Source organism: Micropterus dolomieu, linkage group LG22 (genome assembly GCF_021292245.1).
Source record: "Micropterus dolomieu isolate WLL.071019.BEF.003 ecotype Adirondacks linkage group LG22, ASM2129224v1, whole genome shotgun sequence".
Taxonomy (NCBI): Eukaryota; Metazoa; Chordata; class Actinopteri; order Centrarchiformes; family Centrarchidae; genus Micropterus; species Micropterus dolomieu.
This window is the reverse complement of record NC_060171.1, coordinates 19,644,403-19,660,549: the sequence shown is the minus strand read 5'-3', so window position 1 is coordinate 19,660,549 and position 16,147 is coordinate 19,644,403. Positions and strand designations below refer to the sequence as shown.

At 39.8% G+C, this 16,147-nt stretch overlaps 1 protein-coding gene across 6 annotated transcripts in view; it reads left to right on the top strand.

Moving 5' to 3' along the window:
- The window catches only part of shank3a (SH3 and multiple ankyrin repeat domains 3a), a 113,788-nt gene that overhangs the window by 80,101 nt on the left and 17,540 nt on the right, over positions 1-16,147 (top strand). For all 6 annotated transcript variants that reach the window (XR_006822688.1, XR_006822689.1, XM_046036419.1 and 3 more), the window contains exon 12: positions 15,230-15,305. Coding sequence is in view for 4 of the 6 variants with exons in the window: in XM_046036419.1 (XP_045892375.1) it covers positions 15,230-15,305 (76 nt within the window). In the remaining 2 variants the exon portion in view is untranslated. The remainder of the gene's footprint in view (positions 1-15,229; positions 15,306-16,147) is intronic.

Sequence of the window (16,147 nt, the reverse complement as noted above, 5' to 3'; positions counted from 1 at the left end):
ATCCCCTTTCTTCCCCATTTTGATGCTTGGTATGAACTTCAGCAAGTTGTCTTGACCATGTCTACATGCCTAAATGCATTGAGTTGCTGCCATGTGATTGGCTGATTAGCTATTTGTGTTACCAAGCAATTGAACAGGTGTACCTAATAAAGTGGCCTGTGAGTGTACATACTCCATGGGAAACAAGTGACAACTCTGTACACATGCGACAACAACCTACACAGTTGAGCCATAAATACAAAGCTGAAATATCAAAAGATAGATGAACTCAGTAATTAATGAGTTATGTCAGTCGGGGAGATGAGTGCTCTTGGAGCATCAGGACAGAGAAGGAAGAGATAAAACAGACCAGAAGATGTTCTCAGAGTCCGTGGGGACAGGGAGCCACATGTGGATGCTGGAAAGAGAGTTGTCAAATAACGCATGGGATTTTTTTACTCTTAGCTTAAACAAAATAGCTTATGGATGAAATGTGAGTGGCGGTGGATAGTTGACGTCAGATGCCGATCAGCATGAGTTCAATTCTATTATCATTATCACTATTTTCATTATGAAAGGCATCCATCTGTTTTGCTGTTGTGCGCTGTATTTCTTTATTTTAGTTTTTAAAACAGGAATATTTCAGCTAGAATACATTTTTTTAAAGAGGTGGTATTATGCTCATTTTCAGGTTCAAAATCTTAATTAGGGGTTGTACCAGAACAAGTTTACATGGTTTAATTTTCAAAAAACACCATGCTGCTAATAATAATAATAATGCTACCATAGTGCAAATCGACTCGACTCTACTTGGTCCTGCTCCGTTTTCCATTGCAAACAGTACTCAGAGATAGCACGTAGCTTGTCGTCATAGCGACACCACACACAACTGCCGCGATGTAATGCTCAATGCGACACACACACCAGCGACCCACACAGCTCTTAAAATATATACAGTCTATGGTTAAACAACATTACTCAGAATGTAAAGACAGATAAGCGGTATGAAAACCTTCCAGCTGTGTTTTCCTCTGCCGTTGTTGCTGCAGCGGTCTGTTTGACGGCGGGAGCAGAGGGCTCTGTGAGCGGGCGGCTGGCCGGCCTCACACGCTCCTCCCGCGGGTTGGCACAGGCTTCCCCCTTTCTCTTGCTGGCATCTGTCTGGTGCACGCAATGATGATGCAGTGAATAGTGAATATTCTCTCTGACCAATCAGCAGTCTGTCGTGTTTTCACCTTACATTTTAGTATCCCTCAGCTTGCTTGGAACCTCGATGGAGGTGAGGTGATACGAAAAAAAAGTACCTGGAAGCAGGTACAGGTACAACATTTCTACAATGGAAACCCAAACAAAGGCGAGTCGAGCCAAAGGGCCTCCGCTCAGACTAGCTTGATTTGAGGGCGTGCCTGACCCCCCCCCTAGCCACTTGGCAAGCTTTATGACGCGTTTTCATTGTGACGTCACAAGTAAAGGAAGTGAAGGGCTGGACTACAAACGAGCTGTTTTCAAGCTGTTCAGAGCAGTGCACTCTGTGGGAGATGGGCACTCCCTTTGGGCTGGACTTTGGGCTTTTTCAATTTGCAAACCTATTACATGCACAAAAAAGAGATATTACTCAATAAAGGAGAGGGGAAAAGCCAAAAAGCATAATACCAGCTCTTTAATGTTAAAACTGTAAATCCTCACATGCAGATGTACAAAGCTATTTATTTCTTTATTTAGTTTGTCATGTTTATTTCAAGGATCGCTCCAGTCTCCACCCTTCACACCTAGAATTTCACAGTAAAACAATGAATCTGGATGTTTTTGTGTGTTAACAAGGCCAGTTACAGCGACGAGATGTTGGTAACACTAGCTTCTTTCTTATCACACCTTTTCCCTCTGCTTGCTATGGAGGGGACAGGCAATCGCTGTTATTTCTCTCATTTTATTTTATACCTTCATATAAACCATGCCTGTTTAAGGCTTAAAAGAATTGCTCAATGTCACCTCAACATAAGCTGTTAGGTGAGACAAAATTGAATACCTTAAGTTGCATGCTTTAGAAGGCAACGTCTGCCAGCCAGGTTTAACATAATTATTAGAATTACATTTTTTTCAATATTATGTATTTAAATATTCAAGAGCATCCCTGTTTTTAAAAAGGAGCCCACTTAATTAATATATGCCATTCCTCCAATTCAGTACAGTCTAATCCAAGACCATGAAAAACAGAAAGACCAGATATGTGATGGTGGCTAGATGGAAAATGCAGAGCTGCTCCATGGAAAATAATAATGTTCTGATCCTCCAGTGTGTCCTCAACCTCATCATCAAGCCCTTGGTGTTCGCATGGTCACCTTGTCCATCGTTTGCTGTGATTTATTATAGCAGCAATTCTACATTTTATGTATTGTTCAGATTTATTTTGTCTGTAGTTTTAGTGTTTTTAAAGGTTAAACTGAGCAAGCTCATAAAAATAACAGAAAAGCATTTACCTTTCAATGACAAACAACTCTGTGTTAAGTTCTCTCATGGTGCGATAAATTAGTCTGTACAGGCCCACATTGCAAATCACGTAGATAGTGAGTTCAGTCAGTAACTCTCTAGTGGCGACTTGTAAAATGCAAAGTAAGTATGCAAATGCTCACACCACAGAGCAGTGTACATGCATACAAATGGACAGGCTTTTTATACACATGTAAAGTTATGCCCACAATTCAGTTATTGTTTTTATACTGTGTGGAGTCAGGAGATAAATTAGCATTGCCTACTAAACCATATTTTTAAAAGAGAGAGAGAGGGACACAAAGAGGATAAACCACTGGTTGGAAGACATGCCTTTGGTATTAAACTTTAGCTGAGTCAGTGTTATAGATTGGCAGTTCAAAAGGAGTCCTGCCGTTTACCTCTATAAAAAACTGTGTCCTACGGTGGCACATCTCAAGGTGTGTGTGCGTGTGTAGGTGTTTGTTTGTTCGTAGCAGAGTGATGGCCACTATCTGTACTTTTCATCAGAAGTCAGTCGAGTGTGTTCAGCCATCTCTCTCTCTCTCTCTCTGGAGGACAGATCCATATCAAATCATAATAGATGGCGATGCTATTTGGACAATGAATCAAAGCTGAAGCAGGTCTCACTGTGGAGCAGAGACATATCACATTTGACAGGGGCTGCATTGGATGACATCAGGTCACCTGCACACACACATACTCACACACACGCAAAAATAAACAAGCACATACACACATGGGCAGGTTACTGCATTTCTCTCTGAAAGTCTAGTCTATTTCACAGCGACATGGCTGCTCTTACACTCCATATTCACCTGTAGAAGTCATTCTCACAAGTAATCTGTAGACACGGTTGAATCATTTTGTTTACATAAGCTCTTTCACTGCCATGACATGACAGCTACTGTGTTTCGCTATTGTGGGGTGTCACATCATAAAAAATATGGGAACATTCACACAGCAACTTACCTGTACCGGCAGAGCTGACTGGACATGACTACTGTAATCACACCCCTACCTTTACACCAAGGTACCCCTGTTTTCTCTTTCTCCATATTTCACCCTTCCTCTCTGCATCTCTCTGTCAGAAAAGGTTCATAGTTTTACCTTTATTTAGTGGACTCTAGAGAGGTTACAAGCTACAGCTAGCTATGTGTGTTTTTGTGCCTGTGTTTGTCTGAGTGCATCTCTGCTTGTCTTGACCTTGACTCAAAGGTGTGTCGTGATGAGCTGTCACAACGTTTGAAGAGCTTGTACAGTAGTTGCTTTTTGTTGTCTGAATTTGACTGAATTATTCAAGGCTTCCACTTTGACAGAGTGGAGGTATTTATAGCAGTTGGTCTCTGCCTCCGACACTTACACGGTAACAACAAGCTCTCTGAAGGCTCTTCAACAAACCAACCAATTCTGAGGGAGAGGAGGAGGAGAAAGAAAGACAGCAGCAAAGCAGAGGTGTGAAATATATGCTGAAGTTTTTTGCTGGAGGCTGAAACAGAATAAGACATTAAGGCCAGAGACACTGACACAGTCTCCAGTGCTACTTGTCCAGGACGTCCTATTTCACTCTAAAAAGGAAAAAAACTGCGAGTCCTTTTACAGGAAAATGGTATTGTGGAATTTTGAATTGTCATCTGCACAAAATGGAAGTTCCAGGAGTGCCTTTAAGCGTCTGTAGGCGAGGATCAAGGGGAGGCCAAGCCCAGCTCTTCTCAGTAATTCAAACTGGAAGACAGACCAGTGGCAGGTTGGCAGGACGACCTCCTTGTGTTAGAGAGGAAGTTGTAAAGATAAAGTTGAAAAAATGGACTGTTGTCCAGTCATGGTGTCAGATCTGCCAGTGCTGTGTAGCAGGATAGACGGAGTGGTAACAGTCGTGAAGGCAGAGCACCCAAACTCTGCATGTCATGGCTTGTACTGGGGTAAGTGACCCTCTCTGTCCACATCTCTCTGCGCTCTTCTGAAGTCAGCATAGAGGGTAAACAGATGGCTCACTTGTGGTCATACTGCATGTAATGTTAAAACTGTATCTTGTAGGAGAACCTAAAAATAGCTCCCCTCTGTAAATGTGTGAAATTTACAGTATGACTCAGCAGAAGGGGAAATGTAATATAGACAGAAGGGTAGCGTCTGTCTGTCTTTTACAAGAGAGCAGTGTGAACTACTACAATTTTAAGTGACTATGACTGAGAGCTTGATTCAGTGCAAAGAACTCAATGAAGGCCTTCTCAATGTCCACTTTTTCCTTTGTTCTTGCTACCCTTTGCTTCCTCTTCATCTCAGCTCTGCTCTGCTCCACAAATGGAAATCGTTTTTGTTTTATTCTTAAACATTTTTATGTTCGTAAGTGAAGGTTCTTACTGGTGTGTACATTTTTAATATTGTCATGATTATCAAATAAATGCCATCACTCAAGCGTCCCTCTCTGAAATAAGAGAGGGCACATCTGGAATTTTAACTTATACAGCCTAGGCAAAACGTTGTCCAGCTCTCACACTTGATAGCTTTGAATAACTCTTTTCTTTTAGTTGCCAGCATTATTAGATCTCATCTCATATTCTTTTTTATTAAAAGCCTGTCTTGCTATGTCATTGGCTTAGTCTGTCCTTTGATCAAAGCGCCTTGTTGAATTTATATCCAGAAACAATCTCTGCCCTCCCTCCCTCGCTCCCTCTCTCTTTCTCCTCCCTTCTTGACTTCTACACTGTTAGACAGTAAGTGAAACTGCAGGGTGAGACTGGCCTCACTGAGACAGCGTTTTTTCAAACATGTGAAAGAGCTTATGTTTATAATATGTAAACTCTTGAGATTGTGCGAATAATAACTGTCCTTCAGTAGCAAATGGTCAAATGAGGTCAAATGCTGTTTGGGCGTACAGAGTATGTAACTTTGTTCCCCTTCAGCTATAATTCTTAAGATTTCAGTCCTGGTTGATTTAGTTACACCGATGGTTACCATGATAACAATACTTAGGGTTTGACACTACGGTTCCCATAATTCCGAGGACAGCAAACACACCTTGAGCAGCTGCTCTTTCAGAAATGCAATAGAAGAGCAACTGGTGTGTTTGTTTACAACACAGCCAAACAAACTGACATTGTAAAAGTAGTCAGTCAAAAATATTGCAAACACAATCCGATCAGTTCAACCAAACGACAAGCAGTTCTGATGGAGTACTCTATACTGGCGCCACTGACAAGGTGTAAAGAGAGCAAACAGTAAACATGATGTCATCAATGAGGTAAAATTATGTTGGATTACATGCACGCGTTGTTTCCTGTGAGTTCCTCATCTGTGTGAAGGCAACTTTAATCCAGCGCCGTGCTGGTGGGCTACTAAAAACTATGAACACAACTATATAGAGAGGTAACTACTGAATGTAAATACATGAAGTAGTTATGGCAGAAAAAAATGTGGATGATCAAAAATGGGGTTTGATTTCATAAAATCTTCAGGATTAACTTTAGATTAGAAAATGATGAATGTGAATGAATCGTTTCTGGAACTGTCATAAGTTGTTTTGGAAGACACTAATGTGGAATATTTGGCTGGATAGAGACTTATTAACTCTTAGATATATTTTCACTGTCAGCCTGTTGTCATCTTCTGCTTGCCCTCCGTCCGTTTTACTCAATTTCAGTCTTCTAGTTAATCTGTCTTCTCTGTCTTTCCACTCTTAACATTCTTTCCCTGTTTTTTCCTCTGCATCTTTCTCTTTTGGTCTAACACCCTCAATTTCACAGATAATTAAGCTACCCTACATTCTCCTGTCCATGTATGCAGGAAAGATTTAGTAGTGCATCGTGCCCATATCAAAAGTATGCGCTCATGCAGTTTAAGTTTTGTCACCTTTGATGTTCAATAATATCCTGCATATTATTTTAATTCCCTATATGTACAGAGCAGATAAAGATTAAATTAATACAGAGCCTGCTTTAAGTCTTTCTTTTGTATGGACTTTTCTTTTCCGTCAGTGTCCTCTCTATCACACTTTCCTATTGTGAGCATGACTAATTTTATCCAGGAATGAAAAAAATAATTCACCTTTCTTAAGTCTTATTCAAGAATCATTTGGTAGAGGAATGGGAATAGACACAGGAAGATGAAGAGGAAAAAGGGAAATGAAGACATTGCTCTGTCCTGATGTGCTGTGTGGAAGTGGGTTAGCCTTGTATCCACTTGCACGGCCCAGCGACTCCTTGTTGGATCTGTGGAACCGCAGGCACATTGTGTGACAGCACAAAAGGGAAAAGAAAGAGTGGATGATTCTGTCTTTATTTTTCTTTTACCACGAGCTTGTCCTCATAGGCTGTGCGGCTCTTGGGAAGTTGTTACATCAGAGAGTCCAGCATTGTTCTGATTCATTTAAATAGTGTTTTAGTATTCAAGGAATAGGGAGCCCCCAGAGTTTACTATACCCCCCTGCTTAGTCTTCTATCTTCTGTTATCTGGTTTAGGAGGTTAACGTGCACAACATGAATGAGGAGGCAGAGAGAGAAGGAGAAGGAGAAAATGAAAGGAGGTAAGAGTCGGGGGGTGGAAGGAAAGAATTAAAAAGCCAATGAGGCTCACTTGATAAGTGTGAGTGTGTTTGTGTAAGTGTGTGTGCATGTTTGTCTGCAGCTCTTATCAGTGGTAAAACAGCATAGGTTAATTCTCATTCAGCAGGGTTCAGACATGGTGTGTGTGTGTGTTGCTTTGTGTTTCTGTGCATCTGTGCGTATGTGATGTAGCTCTCACGTCCTTCAGACAAGGACAGTGAAGGTGTTACAATCTGTTCAGAATGGAGAAGCACTGTGGGCTTTGACAGGGATGTTTACAGCAGAGCTCTCAGAGATGTAGCAGGTTTAACAGAGGGGCAGAAAGCTGCAATGTTACAGCCCGACAAATAGCTTAATGTGCTAAATATGCTTTCTTCTCGACTATAAAACATTGTTCTCAAATATGACCTTGTGGGGTGTTTTTTTGTTGTTTTTTTTTTAGTGGTACTGTAACCAACTGTTACCATGGTTACCAGAGTAACTGATGACCTGGGCCTTTATTAAGTCTTACTAAAATGAACTACTTTAGCAAAATCTGTTACCCTCAATAGTTATTCCAGGGTGTTTAAGCCTAGCCAAAGCCCAGGAGTAGTTAGCTGGCAATGGTTGCTCAGCTAAGTCACAACTCCTCTCTGTTATTGTTTCAAAATAGTGGTGAAACGAGTTCCAAGGCAATGTCAAGACAGCAGAATCGCTCACCAGCTTCCACTCAAGACTCTTGTTCAGAGTTCACCTTGGGTCTCATTTATAAAACTGTACATGGGAAAGATTGCGTACGTACAAAACACAGTACAAGTGCGCACACACATCCTACTCCAATTTCACTTCAAATCACAATCAACTTGAAATGTGGCGCATGTGGGCCAGCTCCTTGTCCAACCCCTTAAACGCCCATAATTGCCTATAAATGGTCAGTGAAACGCCCCTCATTAATATTAATACGTACTGACTGCATGAAGATAAGGACAGCAAATTGTGACAGAAAAGCTAAATAAAGAAATTTAACCCAGTGTTACACCGACATTCTTTTTGGTGAGGTTGAAGCAAGAACAATCATTTTGTTTTTTGGTTAAAACATGGTCATACACGCAAGGTTTGTGCACTTTAGGAAAGGGGGCACCGGAGCTCAACCCCTCTTGATAACCGATCTGCAGGAAGACGCATCCTGAGTAGTGACAGTGTAGACGGAGACACAGATGTGCAAGACGCACTGGATGACCCAGGTTATTCCCCCATTTGAAAAGAGATTAAACCAAAAGCATTCCAATTGTGTTTAGACCTTTATTTAAGCTACACAAACACTCCACTCACTTAACGAGGGTGCCAATGAGTTAAAAGAAATATGATTTGTTTTATGTGACATAAGCGGTACACTGAAATATTTACTTAACAAATAGTGTTAGGCCTATAGTTTTTCCATACCATGTTTTTACAAGCAAAGCATCACATCCACACGCTGGCGCACAGTGTTTGGCTCAAATATTATTAAATTATAGTAAGTGTTATTGGCCTATAATAGTCAGAGATAATATTTTGATTTATTTTGCACAATTCAATCTATTCTAATCTATGAGTCACCATTTCTCATTTTTCCAGTTTATGTGCGTAGGAATGGATCAGAGTTTGCGTGGAGGACCGCACATTCTCCTGTCAAGTTTGTTTTTTATAGATCACAACCTTTGCTTGGGAAGTGGTGACCCCTTGACGCCTTTAATCACTTGTATGTTTCTACATCCTGGCGTGTGTAGCATCTTAGGCTAGTTGTCTTTGTTCCAGCAAGGGCTGACGTAGCAATTATGAGTGTTTGAAACTTGTTTAATTGACATACTTACTATACCAATAGTGATCTATTGCTTTTTTTGACTTCACAAATGTGAGCATTTGCTGCTTGGCCTCTCAATTATTTTAAGAATTTTAATGTCTTGTTAATAATGTTGACGTTTGAACTGATAGTTGGACAAAGCAAGCATTTGTGAAGGTGTCACTTTTGGCTCGGGGAAATTGTGACAGCGTTTCTCACTATTTTAAGAATTTTTTACGAACAAAATAGTTAATTGATTAATAGAGAATATAATCAGCAGATTATTCCATAATAAAAGTAATCATTAGTTTTAGTCAGATACAAAGTAGTTCAAAATGAGCTCCACCTCAACCAACTACAACAGAAAATCCTGCTAATTTAATGATATGATATAAAATAGGCAGGTTCTGCATTGAGTACTTTTACTTTTAGGTACACTTTCCTGAATATACTTTTACTCAAGTAACATTTTCAATGCAGGACTTTTACTTGTAAACAAGCATTTTTACAGTGTGGTATTAGTACTTTTACTTAATTAAAAGATCTGAATACTTTGTCCACCACTGTCCCTCCTACAGGGTTATATCAGACATCATCAGGAAGGCTTTGAACCCTTTCTACGAATCTCCAGCCCTGTTATTTCTAACAGCGCAACAGTGTTAACCACATCATCACAATGAAGCTGAGGTCAAGCCAGGAGCAACATTTCTGTCACCACCTTTATTCTTTGGTCACTTATTTATTATATTAGGCTGCCAACACTGAAGGATGAGTATTATTTTAGTTGTAGTTATTTGTGACATAAGCAGTTTAATTCAGTGGCCCGTACATACTTTTGAACACATTCCAGCTTTTTGTGTTCATACCTAACCTGTTGGATGCTATTAAAAAGAACTTGAAGTTTAGTTTAATTAGGTGTTAAAACTGTGCCACTTAAACTGTGGTTTAGATCAAATAACTGTACCGAGACAGCATGAAAAATGTGGGTCTTAGTCTGCTTCCAGGTTAAGTCTGGTGCTGTTTGTTTATGGTGCAAATATGAAGCAGATGAGTCACAGGACTGTGAAAGTCATTATCATTGTGCGCTACAGAGCATGTTCTCTCCTTCCTGTGATTCTATCCGTGCATTGTTATTTATGATGACTCCAGCACTATTTAAAATAACTCTCTCATCCAGGTATTTCTTTTTAAGCCTCATTAGCTCCTTATGACTGCCAGAAAGGAAACTAGTAAGTAAGTGATGCTTTCAAGAGGACAGCATTTACTGTCAATCAGAAGACTTGGTCGACATTTCCACTTATACTCTAGTTATGCTGGATAGGTCTATCCACTGCATGCGGTACCTCTCAGGGATTGTTTGTCATATGCAAGTGTAAACTGACTTGCATGTGTGAACACAGCCCTAACGGACGGTGTACTTGCCTGCTGTAAAGTCTTTTGACCAGCAGGTGCCCCTAGTGCATTCCTGATCCCTTGAATGCTCAACATAAGTGGCTGAAAAGCCTCAATGCTTCAGTAAACACATTTCCCCCCTCTTTACACTGACTTTCTGTGGGAAGTTGTTTCTTTGCCTGTTTACCTATTGTAGCTACCACTGTACATGCTAACAACCTAATTTGCTTATGTTTTGTTTTCGTTGTCATTGGAAATGTGAAATTTATTACATCCTTTGTGCCAGAAAATGTAAATATTGCTGTGTCATATCATTCTGTGATGGAGATAGGGCAACTTAAGAAATTCAAATTCTGTCTACTGTAAACATTGTACCTACAGGACCTATCTATGTTTGTCCATCAGCAAGCAGCACAAAATAACACTTTAACTTAGACTAAATGTATCCATTCTATATTCCGTTTGTTACACATTGTTTTTCTAAGGATCTGTGTTTCTGTCACCAGATGCAACATTTGCAGTCTAATGAAAATTCTCACCAGATCTCTCTTATTAAACCACATTCTGAGGCCACCTCCTAATGGGCACTCATAGGCAATAGTCCCTCATTGTGTTCTCAGAGGGAAATGACCTTCCTCTCTGACTTTCTCCTTGTTTACTAAATCCTAGGCACTTATACTTCTGTTTCATTTTATATATATTTTGCTAATGTTCAGCATTTTCTTTTCTAAAATTTCTTCTTTTTTTTTTTCTTTTTTTTTGAGTATCTGGAATACCTGTAGCTCTTTCAATATTGTGTGAGTGTTTTGAAGGAGAACACGAACTGAATGTTTCACCTGGACATCCATAATCTCTCCAAACAGCGACAGTATGTCTAAATCCAACCAACTGCCACTTTTGACATGGTACTCAGAATAGGTGGTAATCCTTTAATATGCTTAACATGTATATAAATAGTTATGTGAGTAACACCCAGCAAGTTCATGATTGTCTTTGTTCTCTGGAATGAAGTGAGCTTATCTTCCCCTCTGACAGCTCAGATGTTGTAGCTCTGCTGCAGATTTGAAGATGCTTCTCTTTGTTTTATTCCCATCTGGTGCTAAACCACAGCCTCCTGTCCTCGAAAGCAAACAAAAAGAAAGTAATAATAAACCCTCCTAATGTACATTAAGGTAAATAACAGTCTTTACTTACAGTGGACACCCTTTGTCCTGTTACTCAATCCCTGCATGTGTGTAGGTGGGGGGGGGGGGTGCGTGTGTGATAGATGAAAGTGGAGTTTAGGTTATCTGTGCTATCAGGGCCCTGCCATTAGATGCTCCTGGGCTGTACAAAATAGATGACAGCTGTGATGAATGAGCTGCATTTCACACTCTAAGACTGCATCTGGTATCACATGGTAGGCACACTCACACTCACCAGCTCTAAAAATTATCCGAAATTAAGCTGATTCTCTTTTTCTTTTGTCCTTTTTTTGAAGTGAGGGCTTTTTGATGATGTGTAAGGTTGAATGAGCGTGTGTGTGTGTGTGTGTGTGTGTGAAAGTTGAGTGAGAGCTGTAAAATACAATCTCTGAACGTACAGGAGAAGACCAGTGCTGGCTCATCTACACCTTTCTCCCCAAATATCACCTCTTCTTTCATCACTACTTCCCTTTGACATCTAGTGCTAACAAAATGTCACGTCTTTAGTAACCTTCTGACACAGACAAAATGCCAACCAGCTCTCAACTCACCTCTCTTTTCCCCTTACCTCCTCTGATAACCAATAACTTCACAAAAACACCCACTCAGCTTCATTCTTCATTACACATCACATTTTTTGACACTCACACTCTTGATTAACTGTCTTTTTTTTTCATTTCTGGGTGAGGAAATGTCATACTTCATTTTCATGCACCCACTTTACCTCAACTGGCCTTTTATACTTTAGTTTGGGATTTTGCACATTTCATGTGTGTGTACAGTCGTCTTAGTCATCCAGGTTCTAAGATGCAAATTAAAACAATTCACTGGGCTTCATTTTGGCATCAGAGGAAGCTAAAGACACACAGTCTAATGGCAGAGAAGGGACGGTGAAACCACTTATCTGCTGCTTACAATGTTGCCACAACATGATTACCTCGGCAGTTTGCCAACACACCTATAAACCCAGTCTGGGGAAGTGGGTGCCAAAAGGAAGATACACTCTGCGCAGGTATTTTCAACTACATGTAAACCCTCATCCACTTAAGGAAGGGGCATTTATCTCCACAAGGAGAACTGTTGAGGATTTAATTTATTATTTTCACAATAAAAAGTCCAGTGGATGAACTTCTGCATGAAGTTGTGGGTTATTTGTGTAAGTGGAGAGAGCAATACGGTAACTGATGATGAGCATAGCAAGGGCAAGATGGCAAGAGATGTTTCAGTACAGAAAATATGTGTCCTGATGAATAAAATTATATTTCAGGTCAGTCTATATTTTGAAAAATAAAAAAACACTCTCGTCAGCCTCTGTTGTCTTAATGAATGCATTTACTAAAGTAATGGCACAAGGAGCAAATTCAACATGACTGTGGCCGCTTAGGATTCGCTTGACAAAAACACTTAAGTTCAGTAAACTCAGTAAGCTAGATATACAGAGAGGGGGCATGTATGGCTCTTACCGGTATTAGCTATCTGGTCTAAACAACAGAATCTAGTCTCCAACTACCATATCTTGAGAAATTGAGACACCCCAAGGTCGTCTAATCTTTATGACTAGACAGTCTGAACCTATCTGACGTCAAACGTCTCAGTGCACCTTTGGAGTTATTCATTTTACACACACACTTAAGTAACTTTAGTAACTTCCTACCACTATCCCTTGAATACAAATGCTGCAGTTGGAGAATTTTATTGCTGGTTATTTCAAGCAAAATATCTCCCTCTATTATTGAACACTGTAGCCAAATTATGACTGTAGAAAGAAATTCTTCTCCTGATTGATTGAACCCAAAACGTGTTGTACTGTTTGATGTTCACATACAATAGCTATCAAACTCTTTTTTGTGGCTCTGCTGCAAATATCTTTACATGTCTGTCTGTTAGTGGCTAATAATCCATGAAAATAACAAAAATATACCACCTAACAACAAAGTAGTTCCAGACACTTCAATTGGATCACCAAAAGTACTTTTTTTAACCATGAAAAATGTTTTGAGGGAGAATTTTCCTTTCATCTAAGCCAAAGTCAAATGCACAGCCAGTGACCAGGAGGTGACTCACTGACCAATTGACTCAGGTTCTTGCTCTGATGCAGGGGGACTTGTTATCAACTGTAGAGCAGAGCTTGGTTTTGTAATGTAGGGTGCTTTCATCAACGGCCTCCTTCCTATGATTGGGGCATGTGTAGTGAGGGAAGAGGAAAGCTACAGATTTGCAGTCATGCTGAAACAAATGAAATGTGTAAGAATCAGAGAGGTTGAGATTCACACAGCGGTGCTCTTGGAGAGCGAAGAACACAGCACAAGCAAACAAGTTTATAATGGAAAGGCAGATGAGGAAAATGAGACGGCAGGTGAGAGAGGAAGAGCAGAGGATGATGGAAAAAAATCCAGAATTTGAAGCGGAAAAGCTAAACCTTTTTTCTTTTTCTTTTTTGGCGTCTGGATGTGTCACCAAGTGTCAGTGGATACAGTTATCAGAGCTTCAGCTGACAGTCTGTCACTCACACGCACAGTCAGATGGACAGGCGAAAGTGGATCTGAGGGAGCCAGCCACTTCAAGTCTGCTCACTTACTTTGATCTCTTTCCCTTTTCGCTCCCTCTCTTTTGTCTCTTTCTTTCTCATAAACACATACGGTATATGACAAACAGCTTGGTGTATTGGCTTTGTTAGATAGCAAAAAGGGAGAGGAAACAGAGAATGGGGGGGGGGCATGTGACCAAGGTTACAAGCCAGACTTGTGGCTTCATGCCGTGTCTCTCACTTAACCAACAGGATGCCCCTCGCTCTCACAGCTTTGCCCAATTAAGAGTTTCTGTGTTGCCTGAAAGGGTCTTGGGGTGTGTAGTCAGCAGATTGCTGTTTTGTGGAGGGGCAATGTATATTATTGGGGGGAGGACATTGATCTAAATCAGCACTCCCATAGAATAAATCCACCCACATGCTGACAGGAACAACACACACATACTGTACACACACACTATATTAATTGAGCTCAACATGCTTTTAAAGAAACACTTTAAAGGCAGAATTATGCAATTATTTTACTGTTTAAAAAACAAAAATACAGTGGAACAATTATATTCTGGTAGGTTATGATAAATGAAGCCTGTTAATGATAATTACTTATCTGTGGTAGCTTAATTCCTCTGTGTAAACTGAATTAAATTTTCGCTGACATTAACATACTAAGAGCTGGGGACATTTTAAAATTGTTATGGATTTGTGAAAGGCCACGAGCAGAACTGAATCAAATCCAAAAGATAAACTGTGTTCTTCCTAAATCATAACATAGCGGTGCATTCCTGGGAAGTTTCTAGATTCAGCCAATTTACTCAATGCTGTGACAAAACACCACACACTGGCAAATGTGGCTGACCACGTTTCAAAATACTGCACTTCGCTAGGAATTTAAGCCCTGGATGATATGTGGGTGATATGAAATTTGATGGTTTTACTATTCACCATTCTATGTGTGTAAGGCCTTGTTATATGTAGATCAAATCTACTAAAGAGTGTTTTTATTATTTTATAGTTATTTTTATTATTTAGTAGTTGTTATTATTTTACACTGTCTTTATTAATCTATAGTATAGATCTTCTCTTTTCTTACTCTACATATCAAGTGTACTTATGCATACAAAACAATTACCAGATGAGTAATTGAAAACTTACATACATTATTTCAACCCAATGTGAAAACATTTGTTCATTTATTTTAGCCTTTCAAGATATTGTCAGTCATTGATGTCAGCATACAGTGTAATGCTTGAATAATAATTCAGAACATAGAGTTCTGGGTTGTCTGACTAGATGAAAATGTACTTAATCTGTTTTACAGAGACTCGGGAGGACCGCACTAAAAGACTGTTCAGACACTACACTGTGGGATCCTACGATAACTTCACCTCATACAGGTACAGCCTCTTCTCTGCGATAGCATCCTGTGTACAGCAGGCCGTGCATATTAGTGTATACTGTACTGTACAAACTGTTATCTTTGTCATATCACATATTGTTTTCTTACCAAGTCCATGGGAGAAGGTGTTGTAGTGTTATGGAGCTACTGCCATCTAAAGGCATAAGACTGCCAGTGCACTCAGTTATATTTGTAAAATACACATGAAATTGGATTGCATAACTCTGTTTAACAGTTTGTCTGTATGTGTGGGTGTATGTGCACTGTGCATACACACTCATAATATATATGCTACATGCATGGTTTTGTGCTTCATATTTTTTACGATTCGCTGCCAGGATGTTCTTATTCGATCTGTTTATTGTTTTATTTTTTGACTCTTCGTCAATGTCTTTCTTTTCTTTTTGCCATCCCTGGCATTTACTATGTAGAGAGCTTGAGCGCTCCATCTCTTCTAAATCAGATTGGTTTAGTGAGAGTGGAGTAGCAACCTGTGTGTGGTTTTGTTGCATATTCCCACTTTAATGCCACAGTGTATCAGTTTGAGACACAGCTCTATTCTGAGTGAACATCCATTACACCAACTTTGTCAGCATTTTATAAAATGTCAGTTTCTTGCATTCTAGGTTTTAGTTGGATTAAATGTCACTTCTGTTAACAGAGCTCCAGGTTTGTAGAATTAGGATTATCCCAGTCACACTAGCCTGGGATAGTCCATATATGTTAGGCATTAGTTTGTATATATTTTTGTTTTGGAATGGCAGGTAGTACCTTTAACCAAATATAGTTTAGTTTAGACAAAGCAAAAGGCCCAGGTATGACAGAATTAAATTGAATTAT